The 27,524-nt window shown below is 39.5% G+C and overlaps 1 protein-coding gene across 1 annotated transcript; it reads left to right on the forward strand.

Annotated features, from left to right (window-relative positions):
• The first annotated feature begins 10,893 nt into the window (after positions 1-10,893).
• wnt9b (wingless-type MMTV integration site family, member 9B) lies at positions 10,894-24,323 on the forward strand. The gene is given in 5 exon segments (XM_036590407.1): positions 10,894-10,985; positions 14,646-14,899; positions 17,349-17,614; positions 21,445-21,546; positions 21,548-24,323. Coding segments are annotated over 5 exon segments (1,086 nt in total). The 3' UTR covers positions 21,920-24,323.
• Positions 24,324-27,524: the final 3,201 nt, after the last annotated feature.

Here is a 27,524-nt window from a genome sequence, read left to right on the forward strand (position 1 = left end):
CTGTTGCCGATATCAAGAGTGGAAGGATGGTTTGCACAGTTTCAGTGACACTACTTGACCTACCCGTGTGTAACAAAGAGAAACCTACTTTAAGTAGTCTTTGGATATCATTAGGTTGATTTATAATTCCTTTAAAATTGCATTTTTGTGAAGTGTATATATTCACACAAACAACATTGGCATTCTGTTATTTTTCCACACAGGTCCATAAAGCAGTCAGCAGAGCATTAGATGACCTCCAGTTTACCACAGGAGTAAAGCTGCCCTCATAAGACGCGGTGCTCCATGCATGTCTGCATCTTGAGGCCCTCACGGACCATGGATGCACCTATTCTGTGGTGATCCCCCTACTGTGGTCATAATGGATTTGCATAAAAAGGGTGCTTTTCATTTGTTAAGTAAGAATGTTTCTGCAGAATATACTGATACAACTGTTTTCTGCATTTTGTACATGTTTGAAATTATTTGAGAATGTGCCATTATTATAAGGTTTTCTTCTTCACTGCTGAAGTAAGTGACCTGGAAGGACCTCCAGAGAATTACACCAGGGAAGTGGATATTTAGAGGTTTTGGGATGCTCTGACCATGGAGATGATTGGTCTTGGAGTAGCCCTGCCTTGCACATGTTGTGTGGTTCCAGCACTAACACACCCACTTAAACTCAGGAAGTGCTTGCTATTTAGCTGGTTCATTCAATCATTTATTCAATTATTGAAATATAAAATATTATTTGTACTCAAATACAATGACTGTTTATTGTGATGGCAATGGCTGTCTTTCTGTTTTTCTAATTCTGACATTGTTGTGGTCTCATTTACACATCTTTTCTCTCAGGCGGATGGGGTCATGTGCCCCTGTAGGATTGTGTACAGTATGAAGAACAACAGTCATGCTGAGAGTCCATATGACTTTGCAGATATCCTTCTGTCATGGAGGCACATTGGTGGGGTCACCCAGTGGCCACCTCAGCAGAGCATTATTGCCTGTATGACAACTTTCATGAAGCAAATACAAAAGATAACAGGGACCTCCGGCAGACAATTTCCCTGGTCCCACAGCTGGGTGACAAAGTAAATAGCCAGGTGGCAGAGCACTTCTTTGCCAACTAAGAAAAAAGAACTACTTTCTGGACATGGGCCAGGTGTCAATGAACATCCACAGCCAAGCTGTGATAGGTAGGCAACATGCATACAGTATTTAAATCTTATTTCATTTTTTCCCTAATAGCAGTAAATGTTGACATGTCTTCCCTCTCTCTGGGGAGACAGAGAGTCCGCCCACTCTTTCTCTCTCCCACACACCTGCAGTTCATTTTAAGGACATTAAGACTGCTACATATACCTCTGTGTGTTTTTGTCACTTGTTTGCGAAGTCTCCGTGTATTTGACCTAATTCTGAGCCTGTTTCTTATGTTTTCTCTCTGATTTTGAGTATGGATTTGCATCTTTTCCTGCCATGCCTGTATGTTGACCCCTGCCTGTTATGACTTTGAGTATCTGAATGCCCCTAATAAGGTCGCTTTGTGCTTGCAACCTGCCTCAGCCCCTACATTACATGTGTCATCAACAATAAACAGTACATTTTATTTTATTTTATTTATTTACTGTGTCCAATATGTGAGAACACCCCTGGCAAATGCAGAAATTACATAAATGCTTGGAAAGGGAGGTGTTAGACTTTTGTTTCCCCACGTCTGAATGTTGTTTCATGTATCTTTGTGTTTCACCCTATACTAGCTGAACTCATGCAGTTTCTTCCTTGGCTGACATGAATTGGTGCACGTTGTAAAACATTTTGAGCAGAAAATGTATGTCTTTCAAAAATGTATGTCTTTCAATTCCAACAGAAAAATGTGTTTTATTTTGGAGTAACTTAATTGCGTTGATCACTAAATGTAGTAAATGTTATACAGTATTGCTTGAAAGTTTGTGAACCCTTTAGAATTTTCTATATTTCTGCATAAATTTGACCGAAAACTTCATCCGATTTTCACACTAAGTCCTAATAGTAGATAATGAGAACCGAATTAAACATATGAGACCAAAACATTAAACTTGGTCATTTATTTATTGAGGAAAATGATTCAATATTACAAATCTGTGAGTGGCAAAAGTCTGTGAACCTTTGCTTCAGTATCTGGTGGTTAATGTTGCATGTTCTCTCCATGTGTGTGTGGCTATTGGAGATGTTGAATACACCCTAGAAGTGAAAGTATGTGTTTGTGTGATTGCCCTGTGATGGACTGGTGACTTGTCCAGGGTGCTCCTGCCTTCTGCCCAATGACCGCTGGGATAGGCTTTAGCACCCAGAAGGATAAGTGGCTTAGATGATGTGTGTGTGGTTTAGAAGTATATCAGCACTTAGTTTGGGTCTGCATGATATATACGACAAGAGATACACTTCTTTACTTATATAACTATGTTAAGGTTCTGTGGACTATTTAAATACAGTATATCACACTGTGCTATTCTGCAGTCAAGGAATGGAACAGGAGAAATGGAGCGTGATGTAGGAGCACTAGAGGGGGTCCTGCCACCTGCCAGGTCTTGACGTATGCACAGGAAACATTTGTGATGCTGTACAGTTCTTTAGATATTTACTATTTGAAGTTTATGATGTTCGCCTCAAATTGTAAAAAAGCTTTTTATTTTCAAATATTTCTCACAAAGAACAACGATGTGATCAGGAGCATCAGAGCCTGTGTTGAATGGCTGGAGAAAAATCAACTTCTGCTGAAGAGCAAATACTTGACTCCATAAATTCTTTGCATAGAGGTGGAAGACGCACTAAATGCCCTTGCACAACTCATGCACATTGTATGGCACTTCTGGATGAGGATGATGAACTAAGCCCACATTGAAAACCATGGAAGACATGTTCTTGTTCATGTCAGAGGCTAGGGACAAGAGAAATGTTTCAATATCTTCTTTTTACAACCCCAAAATTCAATTAGTTTCTTTAGCTCCTTGTATAGCCTAGCAAACCAGTCCAAGGTCTTGAGAACTCTGAAACACTCTGAACATCAATATTCTGTTGGTTTCTTCAGGTCTGACATTTAAGATTAAATTCAAAGATAATTTAGCAATATTTTCTGCTAATTACTATTTCAGCTAATTAAGGTATTATGTCTTAGGTCTACTTATGTTTCTATTGGCCAATTTTGGGATTTCTACATAACACTGGAGCTGGGCGATATGGCCAAAAATGTTATCACGATAAACAAAATTCACATCAGTCGATGACAGGATGACACACGATGAATGTCGACAGGATGACAGGCGAAGAATGTCAAATCATTATTTCTTTTAAGTTTGAAGGATGATTTTTGCTCCTCAGTGGTTAATTGCTGTTTTAAACTATCCTTAACACGAGCATTTGCATATTCAGCTACAGAAATACAAAGTTTTGGAAATTGTGGTCACTGAATGCATGCTGGACTCAAGAAAGTCAAGAACGCTGTGTAAGAGTTTTGACAAAGAGAACTCTAAATGTTTGTTGTAAATTGTAAAAAAAAATCTTTCTGGTGATAATCAGTTGATTAAGCATAGAGAGGAAAGGGTTAAACATTACAGAACACAGTGGCATGCCATTGTAAAATTAGAAAGCTCTGAGTATCCAACACTGTATTCCATATTTAATTACTCAAAGATAGAGTATCAAACTCAAGTTGTGGAAGGGCACAGAGTTTAATACCAACACCAATAAAAAACTATATATATAGATATTCCACTCTGAGACGGGCTTAATGAGTTTAAGCTGGACTAAGTTTTAAAAGTACGACATTGTTTGTGTTCTGAACAGATTGAAAAACAACACCCTTTAGTTAAATAACACAACATGCACAAATAAAGGCACAGCAAATCTGTTATTTATGTTAAACTTTATTTAACGGGTGCAGATGCACTCAGAACCTGCATCTATGGCTTCTCATCTGCTGCACCACTGGAGAAATCCGACAGGAAAGCTGAGAGAGAAGAAAGGAACATTACAATTTGGAGCCATGAGCAAGCACTAATTCTCACAGTGACAAATTCAATCAGGAGCGCTCACCACTGACACACCTGCATTACAAGTGGTCAAGGTGAATGACACAACAACACAGCGCCATCTGGAGGATTTTTGTGGAAAACAATTTCTGCTACCAGCAGCAGTCTTTATCTTACTGAACACCATGTTATGTGATTATGCATGTAATAAAATGGTAAACACAACTAGAATTTGACACTGAAGCCTGTATGGCAGCACTTTGATTGTAAGTTGCTCATAAAGGCTTTAGATATTCTCACATTGAGAACTCTTTGTATAAAGGTGGACCACTTTTCACTTTTTTACATTGATATTTAGAACACTCAGTTTGAGCTCTGTGCCTCAGATTGTTTGGCTTTTGCTGAAAACCACATAAAAATACACTAAAGTGGTAATTATCTTGTACCAAATGCCTTTGGTGTAAAAAGATTCAGTGTAGTGTAATGATTTGGTGCTTTTGGTTGAAGGAACTAACCTGCGTATAGATGAAGAGAATGTCTTAATGGTACAGGTTTGTTTCTTAAAGAATGAGCACAGACTCTTTTTTCCTCCAGTTCAGCAGTTTTAATTGAGGTCAGAAAAAGGACAGACTGAACACTGTAGAGAAGATGGTGGTCCAGGAAATCAGAGAAAAAGAGACTGAAGTCAAAGGAATCTGTGTTGTTTCATTATCCACATGTAGAGCTGATGTTCTGGAGATGAGGCAGCTGATCGTATCATTTTTGAGAACACTGTAAGACGTACAGAGCAGTCTTCATGCTGGAATCCTAAGCAGTGTCTTCTAAGAAGAGTTTGATTCACGGAGAAATGAATGAAAGGTGGTTTTGTCTACTTCTATAGAAGAGTTCCAGAAGGTTTAGGGTTCAACTTTCTTTCCTTTCCTCTCCAGGCTGCCTTCTGGAGTTCCTCCTCCTCTTTAAGTGTCCTTAGATTTTAGTCTTTTTTTTCGTCATCACTAGTTTCTTCTTTCATCCATCTTTGCTTCCTTGAGCAGCCTATGCTCATTTCTTTTTCCCTCTATCTCTCTCTCTCTTTTTCCAGATTGTTAGGTCTTTCTTTAGCTCCTTCTTACTTAAGGATGAGTAATATGATGATATTTTATCGATAGTGCAATATACTACAGCACAATATCATCAACACTTAAAAAAACTGAACAACTACGTGGTTCTTTACAAAAAAGAGCATAATTTGTGCTGATAAATGGGATTTAGTGCAGCACAGGATGTGAAATTTGAATAAAAATCATTGTTTTAAACGTGGCACTAAGTCTTTACTGTGTCTGTCCTAAATTATTATTTGTCAGGAAAACAAAAAATCCTGGTACGTCTAGTGCATCATGAAAAAAGCTTAAAGAATCGTGACATTATACTGTTGCCAGATCACCCACCATTATTCTCAGGTTTTTTGCCTCTCTTCTCTTCTTTAGTTCTCTGCAAGTCCTTCAGGTTCTCCTGCTTCTGCTCCTCCTTTACCTCCTTTAATTTTTGCTTTAAATCTTTCTTCATCTTCTTTTTCTCTTCCTTCAAACTTTCCAGTCTCTCCTTCGCAAAAGACTTTGCAGCCTCAGCTTTAGCCTTTTTCAGAATATTCCAGTATTTCTCCTCCAGCTTCTGTCTGCAGGCCCTTTCCTCTTCCTGCTTTCTGTCATCTTCATCTTCATCTTTCTTCAGATCTGCCTTGATATGGTCCAAAAATCATAGACATCCAAATGAAGTCTTACTTCATATTACACTCAAAAAAATTAAAAGTCTAAGATATAAAGTGAGAGTATTGCTTCAAATGATTTTAACCAAGATGGTTTAATAACTTTAACTACCCTCAAATGAATACATGGACAGTTTACAGTGGAGATGATATCTTAAATTACCGAGAGAGCGACAGATGAGAAATACACAAAAATACCCACATTGTTACGAGTCTCTGCCACTTTTATCTCCTCTTTCAGGATATCAACATGACTTTCGTCATCCTCATTGTCTTCCTCAGGCTTATTTACCAGACGTGGTCCAGATGCTGCAGGCTGAGCAGGGCTGGAAGGAGGGTGAGTGGAGGGCTCCTTGCTGATTGTCTCCCATTTACTTTAATGGGCCATAGAACAAAACAGGAAAATCATTCAATTAATCAACCAATCAATCAATTTAGTAAAATTGCTTTTAGAAACTGTAAAAAGCCCCACTTTTAAACAGTACTATAAAATAGAGATTGAAATTGAACATAATGATTTTAATGCTTTTTTTTTACCATTTTCTGTATTAGCATTAGTTTACTTATTGAATATATATTATTCCAGTGGACAGTTTGGACAGCCAACCAATATGACACACAGAGCTCAAACAGAAAGTTTCCTAGTCTAGTCTGGACGCGTAAAAAAGTGATCCGCCCTTATCTAGATAGTCTTCAGTAGAAGAACATTAAAAGCATTTGTGCATTGTCGTTAGAATGGTTAAAGTTTTCCAGTTTGTTTACCATTTTATTCTATGCATAATTATATAACATGTATTTCAGCAAGACAAAGAATGTTGATATTAAGGACTAGAACAAGGCTGCTAGTTGCAGTCAATGTGTTCCGCAGAATTCCTCTAGATGGTGCTGTGTTGTTGTTCCATTCACCTTGACCACTTGTGATGCAGGTGTGTCAGTGGTGAGCGCTCCTGATTGAATCTGTCACTGTGGGTGTTAGTGCTTACTCGTGACTCTGGGTTGCTCTCTTGCCTGGACCAGATTTCTCCAGTGGTGCAGCAGGTGAAGAGCCATAGACACAGGTTCTGAGTGCATCTGCACAAATTAAATGAACAGAAATGAAGAGATTTGCAGTGAATATATTTTTGTATTTTGAGTTGCCAGTCATTGCTTTTTTACCCTTGGCAACCATCCTGAAGGTGAGGATCGGTTCACTGGTACTTTTATAAAAATTATATAAGGTGGGGTCCAAAAGTCCATCACTCATCACTACTAGTCTTGGTGAAACATGGCCCTCATATATGCATTTGTACACAATCGTTTAAGCCAGCCCTGGTCAAATTACATGTTTTGTAATTTGTTTGATTTGTTGAAGTGAATATAAGTTAACACATCCTCTAAGGAAAACACACTTGAGCACTTTTAATGCACAACTGCTGTTTATTTGCTGAATTTAATACATTGGGGGAAAAACATAAAATATGGCTTGTGCAAAAGCTATGGCACATATTATGTAGTATATTTCATGCTTCTCAGCAAAATAAATAGAAATTGCAGATAAATGTTCCTGTAGGGAATGTGTTTTATGTCATTTGATCAGGGGTGTTCAAACATTTGCTTATAATTGTATACATGTATACATTATATGACCAGGAGTATTTGACCACATCACACCTATATGAGCTTGCTGGAGATCCTATTCCAAAAACATGGACATTCATACAGAGTTGCCCCCTTTGCGGCTATAACAACCTCTACTCTTCTAGGAAGGTCTTTCCGCAAGATTACGGAGGCGTCTGTGTTAATTTGTGCCCATTCGATAAAAAGAGCATCTGTGAGGTCAGACACTGATGTTGGACGAGAAGGTCCGGCTTGCAATTGACGTTCCAATTCATCTCAAAGGTGTCAGTGGGGTTGAGGTCAGGGCTCTGAGCAGGGCCACTGGAGTTCCTCCATACCAAACTTGTCAAACCATGTCTTTATGGAGCCCCCTTTGTGCACAGGGGCTCAGTCATGCTGGAACAGGAAAAGGCCCTCCCCAAACTGTTGTGACAAAGATGGAAGCATATAAATGTCTAAAATGTCTTTGTACGCTGTAACATTAACAATCACCATTCAGTGGAACTAAAGGGCCCAAACCCTGAAAAACAGCCACAGCTTATTATCCTTCCTCCACTAAACTTTACTGTTGGCACTATGCATTCTGGTAGTAAGTGTTCTCCTGGAATCCGCCAAACCCATATGGAACACACCGCCAGGTGGTGAAATGTGATTCTTCACTCCAGACAATACATTTCTACTGCTCCAGAGTCCAGCAGCAGCGTGTTTTACACCATGCCACCCATTTTATCATTTTATTTATGTGAGGTTCTTTAAACTTTATAAAGGTTCTTCACACTCATACATCTCAATTACAATTACATTCTTTAAAGAGCCATCCAATGAAAAGCCAAACATGGTCCTTCTCTGGCATTAATCCAAAGACCCCTCCTTGGCACCTTTATTTTTAAGTGTGTTTTTCTTGCTGTTGGCGCAAGCAGGAAATGCACCCGATACACCTCCAGACCCAGTGTCCATTCTCAGACAAAGAGTCTGACATCATCCTGGAAATGTGGAGCCCAGCTGGTCAGCTTCAGAGGGACAGAGAGCTGAGATAAGAAAAGATCCCGAATGTGATCAGGCCCACAATCATGTATGAGGTGATGACAGGAGCAGAAAAGACTCCCAAATGTTAATGATGCGCAGGAAATGAGAATGGAGCCGCAGTTCGTAAACATGGCGTTCAAATTAAGAAGAAGTAAACAGACATCCGCTTTACTGCTTTGAAAAGCTTAGACTGAGTGAGGCGATGTCCAGTCCTGGAGGTCCACAGCATTGTACACATTTGTGTTTACTCTAATTTTAATGCACCTAATTCAATTGTTGCCCTTCTTGCTCCAAATTACAGCAGTGAAGCACTAAAACTCTTCCGTGCTGTGGTCGTCCATGACTCCCATGACGCCTCTGGTTTTGTGTGAGCAAAATACTGACTTTTTAAAGTATTTTACATTTAAATGCCATATACTGCTTAACCTTTTACTCTTTAAATCACAAACTTTATTTATAGAGCAGTTTAGAGTTTTTTTTTACAAAGAAAATAATTCAATAATAGCAATAAAAAGAAAATAAAGTAAAGCAATACAAAAAAGATTAAAAGTATTAATTAAAATAAGCATACAATAAATAAATAAGATAAAAACAAGGTAGAACCTTAATTAAACACCAAATTCAATTGTTTCATAACTGCATGTACCAAGCTTGATGGCTTAATTTAAGGGGGAATTAAGGAGCATATAAATAAAAAGATTTCTCCACTTTTTTCTGTCTTTTATCTTTTTTACATGAGGTATTTGGTAAAAGCTAGTTAGGAGATTAATGTTATTAACATTCATGCCAGTCTCCACAAAATGTGTTTTTCGCTCATACTTTCACACTTGACAGAGAACAATGTAAACTTAGCTGGATTTTACACATGATTCTGTGTAATTGCAGATATGTCTAGGGAGAGGAACTGACCCTCCATAATGCCTTCCAGGATTGTCAGTTGCTAGAGGACGCTCCCGAGAGAGTCCAAAAGGAAAGGTTCCTATGAAACTTTTGTGCAAAATCGTAGTTTGTAAACACATAATGATTTTTCTTTTTCACAACACTGAATAGTATAAAATAAAAAGTGCACTTTTGAACAGTTATGAGACTTTCTAGAAGTGCCTCATGTACAACAGCGACCGACTTTATGTACAATCATGATATCAGTGAGTGCAAACCGCTTAACCAATGAGTTGATAAGATTTCATTGATTTTTTTTTTTCTTTTCTTCTCATTTTTAGTCATTTAGATTCATTCACTCCCAATCATGGGCACCCTCTTGTGTTTTGCATCCCTTTTTGGTACAATAGGAAGTGGCCAGGCTCACCATAAACTGACAGTTTTGTTGACTATTTACGTCAAGTATTTGGTAGCACCATTAACCCTGCAGCTCCTGTTTGAAACTAAAGAAGCAAAATTTGAACACTAAATATATTTTGGCTGATCAAATGTTTTCGGTATGAGTGGAAAATCATGTAGATTTTTCTTTTAATAATGAATATAAAACTCTTTTTCCCCATTCAGATTTTGTTCATTGTTGTGTTGAGTGTTGTACAGTTCTGGTTGTTCCAAAATGGCCATAGCTAGCTGTTCCTCCATGTTGGATTAGTGACTAAAGTGGGGCATCCTCAATATTGACTGGTTAGCTGTGGATGACGTATGGTGCTGTTTTGTGGGCACTCAGCAGAACTTAAACATGCTGTTTAAAAAATGCAAAAGCGTAATAATTTAAATGCCTTGCAGCATCATTAATAAACACAAGCAACAAACAATCGTGAGGCCACACAGTGACTGGGATGGGCACGCCTTCCTGTCAACTTCCTGCGTAATGATAAAGTATTTTTCACTACTCTCTATGCAGTTGGAAGTTCCTTTGAATATTTTTACTGCAAGTTTCTGTGTGTGAAATACTCCCTGGTATTTGTGGGTCCCATGTTGGCTGGTTACTCCATGTTGGCTGACTGCTAACTCATTAGCCATAGCAGCACTGATGCTAGCTTCAATATTATTATAATATGCTATGGCATATTGTAAAGTTAGAGGTATCATAGTTACAGTTGCTAGGCTACTGGGTGACTCAATTTGCTACAGCACCACCCTGAGGCAGACCACTGCTGCATCTCTAGCAGATTAAATAATGACCTTTGCCTGAGTTTGTATTTGAGAGTTTATTTTTCAGCATAACTTCATAATAAGTTTATTTTCAGGGACCACCAGAACTTTGATTTTGAGACATTCAGAGGGAGATCCTGGACCCCCCAGGAGACCCTGTATTTTGCACCGTGCCCAGTTTAAAATCTCACTTAAAATGTCGAAATACCCTGTGGAGTGTACTATGAAGGAAAGTACCCAAAGGAGGAATCACACAAGAACGTTCTCGGTCGCTCCGTGAATCAGTAAACCTCTTACTCCCCTCTCACAAAAGCCCCGCCCCTCTCCGTCCATGCCCCGCCCCTTTTTAATAGTACGCGCTCTCTTTCTCCCGCGTACACACACCTACACACACCTACACACATACACACACGCACGCAGCGCGATGAAGAGCAGCGCCGAGCCGTCGCCATGCGCACCGGGCTGCCGAGGACCGCCTGCTGCCTGCTGCCGCTTACCGTCGCCCTCTGCGCGCTGCTCTCGCACGCAGCAGCCTACTTCGGGTCAGTAGCGGGGTTGGAATGGGGGTTTTGCGCCCTGGTCGCTTTAATTCGCTTTTGGGGTTTTGATTCTGGACATCGTTACGCGCGGGGACCCGGGACGCTCTGCGCGTAATTACGCATGAGCCTCTCTGCAGTTCTCTCCACGCTTAACGACTTGTCCCGAATCCAAACAGGGTTTCAAACTCAGACTGCGATCTTCACACTACTAATGTGTTTAAAACGTCTGTTATTTGGTTGTTATTGTGTTTTAGGCGGCTTATCTCCACAGAAATGTGTCCTGTGGTGACAGCGCGTGTCATTGCTCAGAGCTTGGGATGAATTTAGCTGCCCGGAGTTTGCATTTAGCCAAAAATGCTGTTTTTTTCTGCCTTGAAGAGAGGGAAGTGTAGCAGGCTCTTCCCAGATGTTCCCTGGGCTGGTTTTTGGCAGCGCTACCTTATCATTAAGCTCTTACTCTGGCTGCCCTTCACAGAACATTACTGCCTAGATTAATGTGTGCTTTAGTATTTTCCTGCGTCAGTAATGCTAAGATATTGATATTTTACTCAATATTTTTAGAAACACCACCACTCAGGAATGCGAGTCCAAAAGGGCAGAGGAGAAACGTTTTATAAATTCGTGTGGACGAGTTTTGGTCAGTCATATCTTCATTATGGTCATTATTAGAATGGAACATTTGCTGTCTGTTAAGGAAATTAGCCATCGCTGCTGTGTAAACTGCAGTGTCTTGCTTCTCTCTTATTCTGGAAGAACATATGAAGCCCTTTTCCTTCCAGTGGAAGGAACCCAAGCAGCTCTGTCTGGTGGGGCCATGGCTAAGGGGACAGGAGCTTGACTGTAGGGGCTCTACTGTAGAGATAAACCTATTTATTATAGAAAACTACCAAGACATTTGAAACTTACATCATCATGTGTGTTTTTGAGCCATAGTATCAATGCACACCTCATGTTTACACTGTAGAACATAACAATTGTACTATTTTTTTGTTTGTTTGCTTTCTCATCTGTTAAATTTACTAATCCTAATCTAGTAACACTTATTATTCCCTGTATAATACCTTAGTTACTTAGGTAAATCCAGTTAAGATCAACGGTAAAATAAGATAAATCCTACTACCTGAAAAGTTTGTTACCCCAAAATGTTTGCCAGCATTCTTAGCGGTTTTGTTTATGTTTTATTAACTCAGATTTTTCTAATTTTTCATTTGTTCTCTATGTATAATGTTATTTTTAAGTCATAACATATTCCTCATGCTAAAATGCAAAGTCTGGATGTATTTTACATCATCATGATGGTGTTTAGTGTTCAGATTTACCAGCCATGAATGACATCAGGTGATAAATATCAGCCCAGTTTTTGAAGACAATAGACAGGATACATGAAGCCATTTGAGTCATTAGAAATCTGTGACTCTTGTCTTGTCTGAGCTGTTAGTTCATTACTGTATGAACCAGTTCATTTAATATAAAGGAGTTGTTTCAATTGATACCAGTACATTAAACAGGGATGAGTACTGGATTCAAGTTAACTGAACTAATTTAAGATTAAGCAGAGCTTGAAAAAGCAGAGCACTGCAAACTCAGTGGAAACCATTTAAAGTGACTGGGCTGTTATCTAAGCTTGAACCTTTAACTGTACTTAATTTTTTAAGGCTATAAGTTTGCGTGATTTTTAAGGTTCACGGATGCGCAGCTCATTGTTCAGCTGTTAAACTGAATGTTGGCAGCGGAAGCTAATTGCTTTCTGAATTCTGATTGGTCACTTTATTTCCATTATTGGCCCATTGTTGTGGAGGAACTCCACAGTTTGGTGTCTTTGTTTCATACTGAGGCTCTACTCCAATGCTGCTAGTCAAATTAAAGCTGCATTCAAAACACGTGAGCAAAACGACATGCATGCAAATCATTCACCAAGTGCACAAGTGCACAAAAACGAAGTGCTGTTTTAACTTTTAAAACGTGACTAACCTGGCTGCCTTAAAGCTGTGAGTTCATTGCAGCTCCACCATTGAGCTGTACTCAGTGTTGGGCTGTAAATAGTTTGTGCTTCTCTCAGCATTTTGAAATTATATTAATTTTACTTCTACTCAGGCATATTTGTAAGAAAGCTAAGCTACTTTTCCATCAGTTACGATTAACATTTACTTTCTAAGCCATTTTTTTGGTTTTAATATTATTCTGTTGTCTTGGTTTAGCACCAGTTCTGCTTTGCTGTTGCTCACATCTCTCACTCTGGAGCTTCAGCATGTTATTTTATTTTAGAGTCCAACACACTTCACTTCCTATGCTGATAGATGCTGAGACGTTCCACTGCAGCAGTACTGTGCAAAAGTCAGACACCGCCCATCATTTGCTTTGTTTCCAGTTAAAACGTCCACAAAGTACAAGTTATTCGTTTTTCAGCTTCAGGAAAAAACAGAAAACATGCCTTCAACAGAACATAGTTTTAGTGTATTTAGTGTTTGCCTTTATTATAGCTTCCATTCTTTTCAGGAGACGTCAGCTTTTCAATTTAATCTGCAGGGATATTTTTCCACACCTCAAAAGTTCAGTCTTAGAAGTTGGTTACAGTTTCTGCTTCTCATGACCCAAGAGATGTTGAGGTCTGGACTCTGAGGGGGTCAGTCCATTGTTCCACCACCAGCTTCTCTGTTTGATTTGCAAAGTTTCCTCCTTTTCTCAGTTAGAGCTTCTTGTCAGCTACACATCCTTTCAGACCCATAGCGTTGAGTCGTTTTCTCAGTGGAAGGATGGCTGTGGATGTTTTCAAATCTGAAGCAAGAGTGGAGCTTGATTTTCTCCTCTCTCTCAAAGATGAAAGCTTTTAGTGCTGTTTACCTGATGGGGACAGTTTTGGTGGTCTACCAGGTCTTGCACAGTGGTCTGGAGTCCCAGTTTCTCTGTATCTTTTAGTCAGTTTTCAATCAGTCAAGTTCAGTTTTAGAAACTCCTGTTTTTTTCACATATTTTTCCTTTGACTTTCCCGGATTATGTTGTATCGACTCTTGTAATAGCTTGTAAACTTACTGGGAACTGAATACATGAAGGGTGGTCTCTGACGTTTCTGCAGTGCATAGGCAACTCAGTACTGCGTTTTTGGACCTTATATGTTGGATTTTGGTTCTAATGAATGCAAGTTAACTTGAAAAAAGAGAAAACATGAACACAAACCGAACGTGACCTCTGTGCACTTCATCTTGTGCAAAGTGCACAGTAAACATATGCATTCAATTTTTAGCCACAATACATTGCCACTATTAAATTTAATATGGGAATGAAAAAAGACACATATGTTGTAACTGGTCTAAAGTGATGAACGTTTTCCTAAATATACCCTGGATGGTTATCTAGCAGTGCCCATTGTAATTTATTTAATTGCAAGTCATTTTTATACTTTTATTCACAATTAAATTTGAATTTCTCAATGTTTTGTTAATAATCCGCAGCGCCGCGTGACCAAAACACTGGATTTATTATGATAATTAAATGAAAAGTCATGTTTTTAGCAAATGGGTTGATAATTTGTGCTCATGCAAGCTCAGAGAACGTGGAATAAAGGAGATTTACAATTCAGCTTTAAATTAACAACAACTATTATTATTATTATTATTATTATTATTATTATTATTATTATTATTATTGATGACGATATTTCTCCAGGCTCACCGGTCGGGAGCCCTTACTGTTCTTGCCCAGTCCGCACCCCCTGGATCCCCCCAGCGGCAGAGCGCATGTGAAGCAGTGCGAGCAGTTGAGCCTCACACGCCGTCAGAAGCGCGTGTGCCGGAGGGAGCCCGGGCTGCCCGAGACGCTGCGCGAGTCCGTCCGCCTCAGCCTGCTGGAGTGCCGCTACCAGTTCCGCAACGAGCGCTGGAACTGCAGTCTGGACGGGAGGGGCAGCCTGCTGAAGAGAGGTGAGGGGGCAGGAGCCGCACAGAGGTTTAAAGGATTACAGGTTACACAAAAATAATATAATAAAGAATAAACGAAAATACAGAACTTAAATACCAAATATGTACTTTACAAATGCACATACAATTACATACATTACATACGCAAAGTATGTAAATCCAAAAATTAAACTCTTCCTTTTATCAACATTAGACTTAACAACTTAGAGAAGTCTTGGCAGCCTAAAATGGCAGCATTTATAGCGTACGTTTTTATTTGTTTATGTCGTTCGTTTTTTTTTTTTGTGCGTGTTTTAATTTTGACATTTTTGCTTTTTTACTAATTCATTTATTTTTATTAAAACTCTTTCATCGAGTTAATATATTTAAAATATATATTTAAAATATTTTTTTATTTAATCTGCATGAATCTCCATACAAGATTCACTCTGATCAGCACAGGAGGTAAGACACCACAAGCCAATCAGAACGCAGGACGCCTCTTCAGCAGCCAATCGCTGTGTAGGAGGCGGGCTTTGAATGTGAATATGGGCGGGAAAAAAACGGTTCCTCGCGGGGCGACTTCAGAAGCCTCTTAGCCTATTTTTAGCTAAAGGGAGGAAGAGCGCCGGCTGAGAGAGGAAGAGGGCGGACCGAGTGGGGACTTTCATCTCCGAAAAAAGAAGGAAAAAGAGTTTCTAGTCAAAATAACAATTAATTGGATCTGAATACACCCTAACGACGGTTCCGGGGTAAGAAAACAACAGTGCTAAAAGGTCGTGTGGGGATTAGCCCGCTGTGGCTAATGGTCATAGGTGTAAGCTAACGTTACTGAAAGCTAACCGACGTCCTGGCATTCAGTTAGAATATACAGCCTACAGTGGACAGGGCTACTGTTATTCTCTTAGCAAGACAGCTTAGATCCACCTGTTTTCTGCAGGGGTGGAAACAGTGCTGAAAAAGTACTGTTACTGTAGTGTATTGTTACTGTACTTGAGAAGTAAAGGATGGGCTAGTAAAGAAAATAACTCAAGTAACTTAAGAGTAAATGAGTAGTTTCATTAGAAAACTACTCGAGTTACTTTTTTGTATATCTACAATCACAACCTGAAAACATTTATGATTTGACTCAGTCAGCCTACATTATTGTAAATGATATGAACAGACAAAAACATGATTTTATGTGAGAAAAAAATGTTTTGAGTCCTGATACTGATCAGTTTGTGCTCCACTAGTGCACATTTACACATCTTTCTGTGAACTGTGTAAGGAACTGGGTTTACGTTAACTAGCCTCATACATTTCATGGTCAGATAATTATGTAAGGCTTCCTAGTTTATGTTTCCAATAAACTAGTTTAGAATCCCTGTTACTATTTGATCAAGTTTATTTTTTGACGACCTAAATTTTTTTAGGTTGTGTGAAAATTTTCTTTTTTTATCAAAACTTGTTTCGCTTGATTCGCTTGTTTTCTGATAACACAGGATCATGTGACATTTTGTAAAATGATACCACTTGTATGAATAGAGACCGCAATCAAAAATGTTTTTTTGTTCATTTTGACTGTTTTCAAAACATCAGTGAACTGAATGTTAGTCACCTGTAAAGTGTCTCTCATTAACCCATTCGTATCCCACAACCTAATTAGTGTGAGAAGGAAAAAAGGCAGCAGAACTTGTTCTTATTGGTCTAAAGCAGCGTTTCTCAACCCTGCTCCTGGAGTACCCTCTGCCATGCACATTTTAGTGTTTTCCTTCCTCCCAGCACACCCACGTCAACTCATGACGGGCTTGTTATGAGCTGATTAGTTGGATCAGGTGTGTTGGGAGCAGGGAAACACTAAAATATGAAGCACACGGAACCACTGGGCTAAAAGGATGTAAAGCTGTGTGGTTATCAGGGAGGGTCTCTGAATTAGCCGAGCATATCACTCAATGGTAAGAGGAGGTGGTAGGAGGGGAGGTGAAATGAGATTTTACTGGTTAACATTATTTTTCCCCACCTGCTGAGTAGCCAAAAATCAAACGACCATTTCAAGGTGGGGAAAAGTCTTTAAATGAGATGGAATAATGAACGAATAAGTTAATTTTGGTTATAACAACAGAGCAAAATGTTGTTAAATATATTTACTAATATATTATATTATAATATATATATATATATATATATATATATATATATATAATATTAATAAGAGCAGTGTTAACATATCACTAATAAGGAGTTTGTCTGTGGCAGTATCTCACTGTAAGACAAACATAATAACAATGTGTAGCAAGATGTAGAAGAAATAGAAAAAAACAAAATGGGGAAAGTACATTGTAAAAAAAAATCTTTTAACTTGAAGTAAGTAAAGTAAAATAACATGATAGCAAGTAAAACAAGATATAACTATGAATAATGATAGTATGAGAAGATATAAAAATGCTAAAAATATAAAGGGGAGTAATGCATGACCTGTTTTTCCCCCTAGCCTTTAAGGAGACAGCCTTCCTGCTGGCAGTGTCTTCAGCAGCGCTCTCGCATGCGCTGGCCAAAGCGTGCAGCTCCGGGCGCATGGAGCGATGCACGTGTGACGACTCTCCGGGTCTGGAGCAGCGTGAAGCGTGGCAGTGGGGAGTGTGTGGGGACAACGTCAAGTACAGCACCAAGTTCCTCAAAAAGTTCCTGGGCCAGAAACGAGTCAGCAAGGATCTGCGGGCGCAGATTGATGCCCATAACATTAATGTGGGCATCCGGGTGAGTGACATGAGCCGGGATCAAAGCTGCCCTCACTGAGTGGTTCTACATTACAGAGGAATCAGCACATAGCACACAAAAAAAAGAGATGTTACATTAACATTAACTCACTCCTTTAGATGATACACTAACATCAAATCTCTACTGAAAGCCAAGAGGAATGAGCGCTGGAAGAAATTTAAATTATGACTAATTCAAAGTTTTCTGACAGAAACTGACATAATAGTCTGAATTGATTTGATTCCAGCACAAAAAATCAGTCATTTTTTTACGTGTTTTTATAACTTAATCATAAGAGGCCAATCGTTGCAGAGGCTGATTTTGTATCCCTCCTATTTTCTATGTTTTTTATCTAGGGTTTAAGTTTCAGCCCACATATATCATTTTAATCAACACAAACTAAACTAAACAAGCAAACAAATGAATAAACAAACAACAGTGCCACTGTGAAAATAAAGGTAAATATTCATTGCTCTTGATGTGACCATGAATAGATGGACCTAGGGAAGCCCTCTGTCCAGACTCAGAACTTTTAATGAAGCTTAATTTCTCTCCCACCTTCTCTTCCTCTGCCATGATTTGAAGGGTGCGGCTCTCCCTGCCAGCAGCCTGAAGGAGACTTGTCTGAGTGGGGTGAGACAGGCAGGCAGGCAGGCACCGGCCGGCTCTCTGGAGCCAGGTGTTTCTTTCTCTGGCCCAGGCTTGCTGCGGGGGCCCTCTGAAAATTAGAGGCCTCCCATCAGGACGATTATACCATGAAGAGGCCTCTGTAATATACGAGCATTTTTTCCACATACTGTATGCCTCCCGCACGCTGATTTGAGCACTGCTGCCACTGCGCTCAAAAGACTTCCATAAATCCTCATAACATCTTCCACAACGGGCCTGTAACCAGGAGACAAGCTGCCTCAGGGAAAGAGAGAGAGACGTAGAGAAAGAAACAGTGAGGGTGAGAGAAGACAGTGCTGATCGGTCTCGGGTTCTGCTGTTTTTCTGAGTTTACACCTAGGGCCAAAAACAGTGTGGCTGAATTTTTGTTGTCTTCCCTTCTGTTTGTCTCTCTCTCTCTCTCTCTCTCTCTCTCTCTCTCCCCCTTTCTCTTTCTCCTTCTGTCTACCTCTGTCATTCACTTGGAGGGCCCCTTGAATCTTACCCACTTACATCTCATAAGTGAGGAGTTCTTCCTGGCCCCTTTCCCACCCAGAAGACCTCTTTCAAGTCTAGGCCAAGTAGATACACTCTTGACCTCATATTAAAGTAACATTTTGCCAGGAAAAAATATTCTCCCCGTTACCCCAGTTGTAGAGTACTGTGCAAGTCAGAGACCACCTTTCAGTTATTTGAATTCCAGTCAAACTGACCATTATGGACAAGTTATTTATTTTTCAGCATCAGGAAAAAAGCAGAAAACATATTTAACAGAAAATTACACAGAAGCCCCAACGACTATCCACCCTTTTGCTTGTATTACGGCTTCGTTTCAGGAGGCTCGCTTTCAGCTGTTTAAAGACATCTGCTGGGACATTTTCCCATACCTCTGAAGTTCAGTCTTAGAAGTTGGTTGCATTTCCTGTTTTTCATGCCACAAATTATTCCACACACATTCAGTGTTGATGTCAGGAGTCTTTTTTGATCTTCTTTTCTTAGTGAGGCTTCTTGACAGCTACACATCCTTTCAGGCCCAAAGCGCTCAGTTGTCTTCTCACAATGGGAGGATGGACAGAAACACCTGTGGATGTTTTCAGATATGAAGCAGCTTGATTTTCTCCTCTCTCTCACAGATGAAAGCTTTAAGTGTTGTTCATCTGATGGGGACAGTTTTGGTGGTCTACCATATCTTTCACAGTTTTTAGGTGTCTCATTTTCTCTGTATCAATAACTATATTAATATTATAATTATTACTAATATTATAATTATTGATAATATCAATCATTTTTGGAACTACATTTTTAGAAATTCCTGTTTTTTTAACTATTTATTTTGAACGTCTACTTGTTATGCAACTAAATTATTTCATATCTAATCTCAGAAAAACCTCCTGAAGATGAATAATGTTTACATAATGGCCATATTGACTGGATATTAAATAAATGAAGGGTGATCTCTGACTTTTGTAGTCAATCAGGCAAGACATGTTTGGTTTCTGAAGTTAGCTGACATGTAACGGAAGCATATACCAATTAGCGTTATGCAAACTGCATACCTAAATCATCACACACTCACCTCAACGTGTTGAGTTGTTAAATAATCTTGAAGCGACTTGCTTATGTGGTTTCTGTTCTTTATGCGACACAAAGCTGAAAACAGTAACAGCAGCTGTCTCGAGGCCTGAATTCTGAATTTTGTCTGTATGTTTGTCCATTTTTAAAGATGATATTGTGACATATGTGTCATAAAGCACATAAACAAGTCTATTTAAGATTACTAAACACCTTGACTGAAGGGGAAAACTGAGTAAATGTTGGTATTTTCCATAGTTCAGAAAATCACTTTTATCCTTTATTAGTGCATCCGTTGTGAGGAGAGTCTGTCTTTGCAGAATATGCCTTATATTTGCCTTATGCTGTATCTGTCTACCTCAGGCAGTGCATAGAGAGGGAGGGACAAAGAGAGAGAGGCAGAGAAAGAGCAGGTCAGAGGTGGATGAAATGCTGTCCACACAGCCGTCCTTCTGCATCCATCATCTCCACCACATGCACCCACCACCGGTAGCTCAGGGCTGAGGAGTCCCACCCCATCCCAGAATACACACTAATGCGCACACACACACCCACCCACACATACCCCTCAGGAAAGTAACTTTCTGTCAGATAGGAAGCCAAGATAAAATCTTTGCTAATGAATCAGTCTGATCAGGCTGTCAGCCATACCATTTTTCCTTTCATTGACAGTATCCTCCTATGTTTTCCACTGTATTTCACAACTAGGCTAGTATGTTCATGTACATATATATATATATATATATATATATATATATATATATATATGTGTGTGTGTGTGTGTGTGTGCGTTTAATATATTAAGGAGAAGTTAATTTGGACAGCTGGTTATTTTATTATACCATGCATGAGTTTATATTATTTTTTTATGATTTCATGACTGTTTTTGTCGCTACAAGGTAATTTAACTGGTGCTTGGGTCAGTTTTGGCTCAAAACTTGATGACATAGGTTGGGTCAAGTTAGGTTCGGACTCAAAACTGTAGGTGCTGTAGGTCAAGTAGGATCGGTCCTGGACAGAAAGTTGTCAGAAAGTTTATTAGAAAGTTTCAGGCCCAGTTAAGGCTTTTATGCACATTCACAGTGAAGCATGATATAATTAATATGGCTGTTCTCATTGGGCCTCATTCTCCAATATCTTCCTAAGTTTGTTCTTAAATGTGTTCTTGAGAAAGATCCTAAGAAAAAGTCTACGTCGTGATATGTTCTTAAGGCACAGAACTGTTCTCCCCTTTGTGCTGTTGAGTGTGTGTAGATTCTGTTCTTATCTAAGAACAAATCCCAAATAAGAAAACATTGGTGAATGTCAGAATTTTCATTAAACTGCATAAGTGGGGTTTAAGAAGAATTTTCCTCCTAAGAACAGTTGGTGAATGAGGCCCAGTGCCGTTGAATCCCCCACATCAAACATGTATCCAATCAAGGACCATGTATGAAAGTGGCTCAAAGCTGATTAAAAATTATTAGAATTTTATCTTCACACAGATCTGAAGAAATCTGTCACATTTAGATAAAAAAATTGTGCCATTGTAATCCTTTAAAGTGAACTAATATGCAATTCTTTAATGTGTCATTTCATCCTCTTTCTCTCTCTCTGTCTCTCTCTCCCAGGCTGTGAAGAGTGGTCTGAAAACCACCTGTAAGTGTCACGGCGTCTCCGGCTCTTGCGCCGTGCGGACGTGCTGGAAGCAGCTCTCGCCGTTCCACGACACAGGGCCGTCTGCTCAAGTTCCGCTACGACACGGCCGTGCGCGTCCTCAGCCTCACCAACGCTGCCACCGGTGAGACCGAGCTGGCCGGCCCCCGTCGCCATGGCAACAGCGCAGTTCCCCGGCCCCGCCCCACAGATCTGGTGTTCCTGGAGGAGTCGCCCAGCTTCTGCCGACCGTCTCGCTACTCCCCCGGCACAGCTGGACGCCCCTGCGCCAAGGACACGAGCTGCGGCAGTCTGTGCTGTGGGCGGGGTTACAACACAGCCCTGCGCCTCACCACACTGTCATGCCACTGCCAGGTCCGCTGGTGCTGCCACGTGGAGTGCCAGACCTGCCTTAGAGAGGAGGAGGTGTACACCTGCAAGAAGCACTGAGACACTGTGTTTGCGATGGTGCCCTCATCACTTTTCCCGTCATTGCATCAGGAGCACTGTATAGAACACTATCGTAAGGAACAGAGAGGGTCCTATAATCACTATTTCCTATATTGAACAGTTTGTAGCACTACATAGAACACTATTATAGGGGACAGAAATGGTCATCTAATCGCTATTCCCTGCACTGGAAGAATCAGAAACATTATATAGAAAACTATTATAGGGAACAGAATAGGCCCCCCAGTCACTGCATGATGTCGAGCAATATAAGAAAAAAAAATTACTATTTTGTTAACGACACAGGAATTTTGGTCATCACTCTGCGACAGTAGTCACATTGCACCTCATTCGAAGCAGTGTATTATGAATATTCCATGTTCGCTAGGGTACATTGTTTAAACACTCTTGTGATACATTAAAGAATTGTATGAGTGCCATGGACACTCTCCACTATGTTTTCGGACGCCACTACAGAAGGGCTCCCAAAATAGTGCAGTGAATACAGTGAATGGGGCCTAGTTTAGGACAGAGCCAGGAAGAGAAGGAAGAAGAAGGGAATAGATATAGGGAAATGGAGAGGGACACTGAAAAACAGGGAGAAAGGAAGGTAGGGAGGTCTTTGGGTATAAGGATAGCAGAGAGAGCGCGAATGAACGACACAAACACGGAAAGAGAAAAACACAAAAGCAAAGGGTGGTTTTGAAGTATGAAAATCTGGACAAAGGTGGATGAAAGAAAGAAAAGAGCAGTGGGGTCCGCTCCTGCATGATTGCAGACAGTTCCAGGGGCTAAAAGAAGAGAGTTTAGCATCGCTCTCTCAAACTCTGGCCTCTCAGACAAGTGTGGGCAAAGTTGGACAAGGACCCCAAGGCATGGCTCACAAGATGCCTGTCTGAAATAGGAGTTGCACTCCTGCTGTCATAGAAGCAAAAAAGAAACATTGCACAAATTCCATGTCTTTTGGCTTCACTGAGATTGCTTCAAGTGGAGGAGAACCACTTATAGGTCTCAGCAGGACTGAACTTCTTTTCTCTTTTCTCCTGCTGAACGCACTGAAAAGAAAAAGGCCTTCCAGGATCTCCAGAGATGCAGGAGCCATGAACCATAATAGGTGCTCCTAGGACGAATTAGACGTTTGGAAAAACTGGCAACCCTGAGCAAACTGTAAAGGAGAATTCACCAGTGCCACAGTGATCCACTCATTTCTCTGTCTGTCTGTCTGTCTGTCTGCCTGCCTGTCTACCTGCATAGCTGTTTTGCTGCAAAAATCAAAATAAGGGTCAAATATTATGCTGAAATTATGAAGCACTTATTGTTGTTATGATGTGTATATTGTGTCCTTTGCTTGGTGGAGGAGAAAGTCATGTAACTGTGTAAACCAAAGGCATTTTATATAATTTTATCCTGTGGAAAAACTAGAATATGTGATGGAAATATGCAACAATATTACCTTTGATTCATTTTTAGCTATAAATTATAATAAAAAATATCCAATTGTTAATTTCTGGTAAATATTTAAAGGCCCATATAAAAGAAGCACATTTTCCTCACGTTTTTTTAGATTATAGTGTTTTATTTAGTGTGTAAACAAAGTTTCAAAATGCACTGGTCACTCTCCACCATACAGGCCAGTGTTTTTGCGAACCACCATATTTACATATATCCATATATTCATGTATTCAGCCTACAGCAGTTTAGCCCCGCCCATTCACATTGATGTTATAAGCAGTGTTTCAGCCTAGACTACTATTTGAATGAGGCACAACACAGGATAGCTAATCAGAGCAGAGATTTACAGTCATTTGCATCCTCTACAGAGAACACACAAATACGGCATATTGGAAAAATATAAAACATAGAATATAAAACATGCCATAACTTTTGCACAGGCCACATTTCATGTGTTATTGTTTCCTCAAATGTGTTAAATCCAGAAAATAAACAGTAATTTCGTATTAAAATGTGACAAAGTGTGTTCTCTGTAGAGGATATGTTAACTTATTTTCACTTCAACACAATCAATAAAACGTCATTTGACCATGGTCCCCAAACTTTTGCGTACAACTGTAATCAGTCTTAACGTCATGGCAACAAAAACAACCGGTTTAAATCTAAAGGATAAGGAGAGGTTGGAAAATGTTTTATGACTGTTTTGGGTACATAAAACCAAACAAATGTAATAAAGGGGCAAATATAACATAACAACAACGTAGAATATGGGCATTTTAAAGAAATAAGCTGAGTATTGTTGGTAGACGTGTTGGGTTTAATAATATAGCAATCAAAAAACAAGCCAAAGCCATGTAATGCGTAATTGTGACTAAGTGTTCATGAGCGAAACATGCATGAAAGAATGCAAAGGCCAGTACAGCGTGTTATTAGTGTGCATGTGATCCCATTCCCTACGGCTGTGTAAGGTTTGTAAACATGTGCCCAATTATTGTAGTGTCTTTATACTGCACTTTCCCATCAAGGACAAATGAGCACCTCTTTCCCAGAACAACGATCACCCTTACTTTCCCCTCCATAAAGCCCAACTCAGTCTCATCTGAGCCTCTTTCATGTCTGTTAAGTCTTTGAAACGGCTTCATTCCACCCCCTTATTTTCCCTATTACCAATCAGAGAAAATAACAGCTCTTACTCTCCTGAAACACTGCATTTCTCTCTGCCCTGGACTCGAAAGGTCAATCGGGGACCGCCCAACAAGTCTTAGTCACGCAGCTTTGATTGCATTTTTTCTGTTCTGAAAAAAAAATGTGACTTTTTTAATCCTTTTTAAATACATTGACAATGTCCTGATATGACTGGAATCCATCTATATAGCTAAGAGGTACTGAGTGACCCATTACTGCAGTCACATACTGAAACCCAGGCAGTTTCAATATTTCCCATAAACATTAAAATTCATATGCAAGCATTTTCAACAGTTAAACATTATCAGGCTCGAAGTAAGTGAGGGAATATGTGCCTACTTGTGCAATACTCTGTATGCATGCGCGTATATGTGTGTGTTGTCTGGACAGGAAGAGAAACTCCAGTAAAATTGGCCACATCAATCAACTTGAAGAAAGTCCAAGTTTCTAGTGTCATGGTTAGTGAACTGAGGCAGCTGGAACGTTTAAAAGAAAAAAAAAGTGGTTAGCTTCAGAAGACGGCCTAAAAAAGCTACATATGACATTTTTACTTTTCAGTTTCGTTAAAAGACGGTCATAAATCCTTTGCAAACATAGGTTTAGCAGCTTTCCTTTTTTTTTTCTTTAAAACATTTTAAGGCATAGTCCAGTTGGTTTATGGTATGATGATTACACAGACTCAAACAATGATGTCATGAACAGAACCAAAAGCGTTGTTTTTAAACTTTTTACTAACTTTGCAAATTGAATCTCTTTATTGTGGTGATGATAGGAACCAGGGGTCACAATGTCTACAATACTTTCTGTGAGGGAGCTTTTAGAAGTGGATGTTTGGTTCCTATCACCACCACTGAATAATTCTGTCTCGATACGTTTCTCTAGAATAGCACATTTCACATCAAACCACTCTGAATGACTTTATTTATAGCCCTGACCATTTAATTATGCGGAAATTTTGAAAAATCGGTGGAATTCCCCTTTTAAAAAGACAAGACAAGAGAGTTTTATTTTTAACATTGTGTATAAGTGAGTTTGTCTTCATCTAGACAAAGAGATACACCCATTGCTTCTTTCATTGAGGGAACACATGCAAATGCCTTCAGCCACAGCTGAAGGTCAGCAAAGCCAAACTCAATCCCTTCCTCATCTGTATGTGTGTGTGAGTGTGTGTGTGTGTGTGTGTGTGTGTGTGTTTGCTCAGATTGTAACACTTTAAAACATACAGTGTTTATATCACTATACAATATCAGTGATCAAAGCCAGCGACAGCAGTGGGTGGAGTAGCAGTAGCTCAGTATAAGGGAGGTTTTGACAGTATAATGTTTCACGTTGAGCAAGGCACACTTTCTCCTGGGGGACTTTTTCTACCTCACCTGGCTTTAGGGGGAAAATAACTAAAATAAAGATATATTCAGTTCTCAGTAGATATTTAAAACAAGAGCTTTTAATCTTAACTTAATATACATTGTCTCTGAACTGGTGTATGATGGCCTTATGACCTTTTTTACCTTTGTGGCCTTCTCGCTTATTTAAAAGTTACTGTACCAGACTCAAATAAAGTTTATGTAAACCTTTGTAGAAATTGATTTGTACTGTTTGGCTCCTGTGTCTCTCTCTCTCTCTCTCTCTCTCTCTCTCTCTCTCTCTCTCTCTCTTTTGCTCTATCTCTCTCTCTTTGTGGTTGAACACCTGTCCCAAGTTTCTCACGTGAGCGATTTTAGTTAAATGAGTGCTCATTATACAGTCTGCTGAGGGAACAGTGACCAGCATCTCTGATCTCTCTCTTTGTTCACAGGAGGAAAAATTGGATTTGTCCACATGGCGAGTTAAAAATCTGATTTGTCTAGTTAGACTGTAGTTGCATTTGATGGTGTGTCTGTTTTATCAAGGGCCATTCTAGTACTTAACTTAGCTTGAGTGATTATTAGATGAGCCCTCAGAAGGGCGAGGGATCGAGTGATTGGATTATTAAGTGCATATAAACACACTCACTCAGTCACAGTCCAGAAATCTGAATTGAATCGGATTTGAAGACGTGTACAAATGTTATGGATAAAGTACTATATCTGTGTCCATAGTAAACAAAAGACATTTTATATAGCTTAAATAAAGTGACACGGTCACGTCCAATGAAAAACTGGCAAGCTGGTGGAAATAAGTAACAGTTTTACTGTATAATTCATTAGAAAAAGAGTAAAAAAAAGTAAATATTTTAAGGGGCAATTCACCCAAAAATATTAAAGCAACTAATAATGAAAGAAACTGAAGAGCCTTCAGGAAGAATTATGCAAATAAATCATGCTAACTAGAAGCTGTTGGTTTTTATTCGCTGTTAGCCCTCAGCAATTTCAAAGGCTAATAATGAATGAAAGCCTTTTTATGAATTTTATACTCCTTTAAAGAAAGAAATGAAAGAATGTGGGTAGTGACTGTTTACAAAAGCAGGCAAGTAAATAATCCACTGTCATGTGGGTGTCGGTGTTTGTGTGTAAGTGTTGTATTACATGGTGAGACAGACTCATTCCCAAAGGCGCATGCAGAAAGCATTGGCAATATCAAAGCATTTTATTACAGTAAGTACTGTAGTTCTCTGACAGGAAGAGGTAAAGATTTGCGCAGTTTCCTGTATGAGATGCCACACAGGTATTAATTATGGTTTCACACAGACATGCAGAAAACCCAACATGCATCACAGGGATCTTCACACTAATTTCAGCCGATTATACACGCCACTCAGGACTATATACAGGCTGAGGAAAACACGCAGCTCTACTGAAACAGCATGTTTCAGTGAAGCTTTAAGTGAAGGGAAGATGACACCACCTCTCCATGGTACAAACTTCAGTTTGAGTTTTCTCTCAGCCGCTGGAGGGAATGTTTCAAAACTAGGCTTTCTGCTGAATTAGGCACGAGTAAGTATTGAGCGACAGGACATTTGCCTTTGCTATATTGACCTTTATAGCCTTAT

This window comes from Colossoma macropomum, unplaced genomic scaffold (genome assembly GCF_904425465.1).
Source record: "Colossoma macropomum unplaced genomic scaffold, Colossoma_macropomum, whole genome shotgun sequence".
Lineage (NCBI taxonomy): Eukaryota > Metazoa > Chordata > Actinopteri > Characiformes > Serrasalmidae > Colossoma > Colossoma macropomum.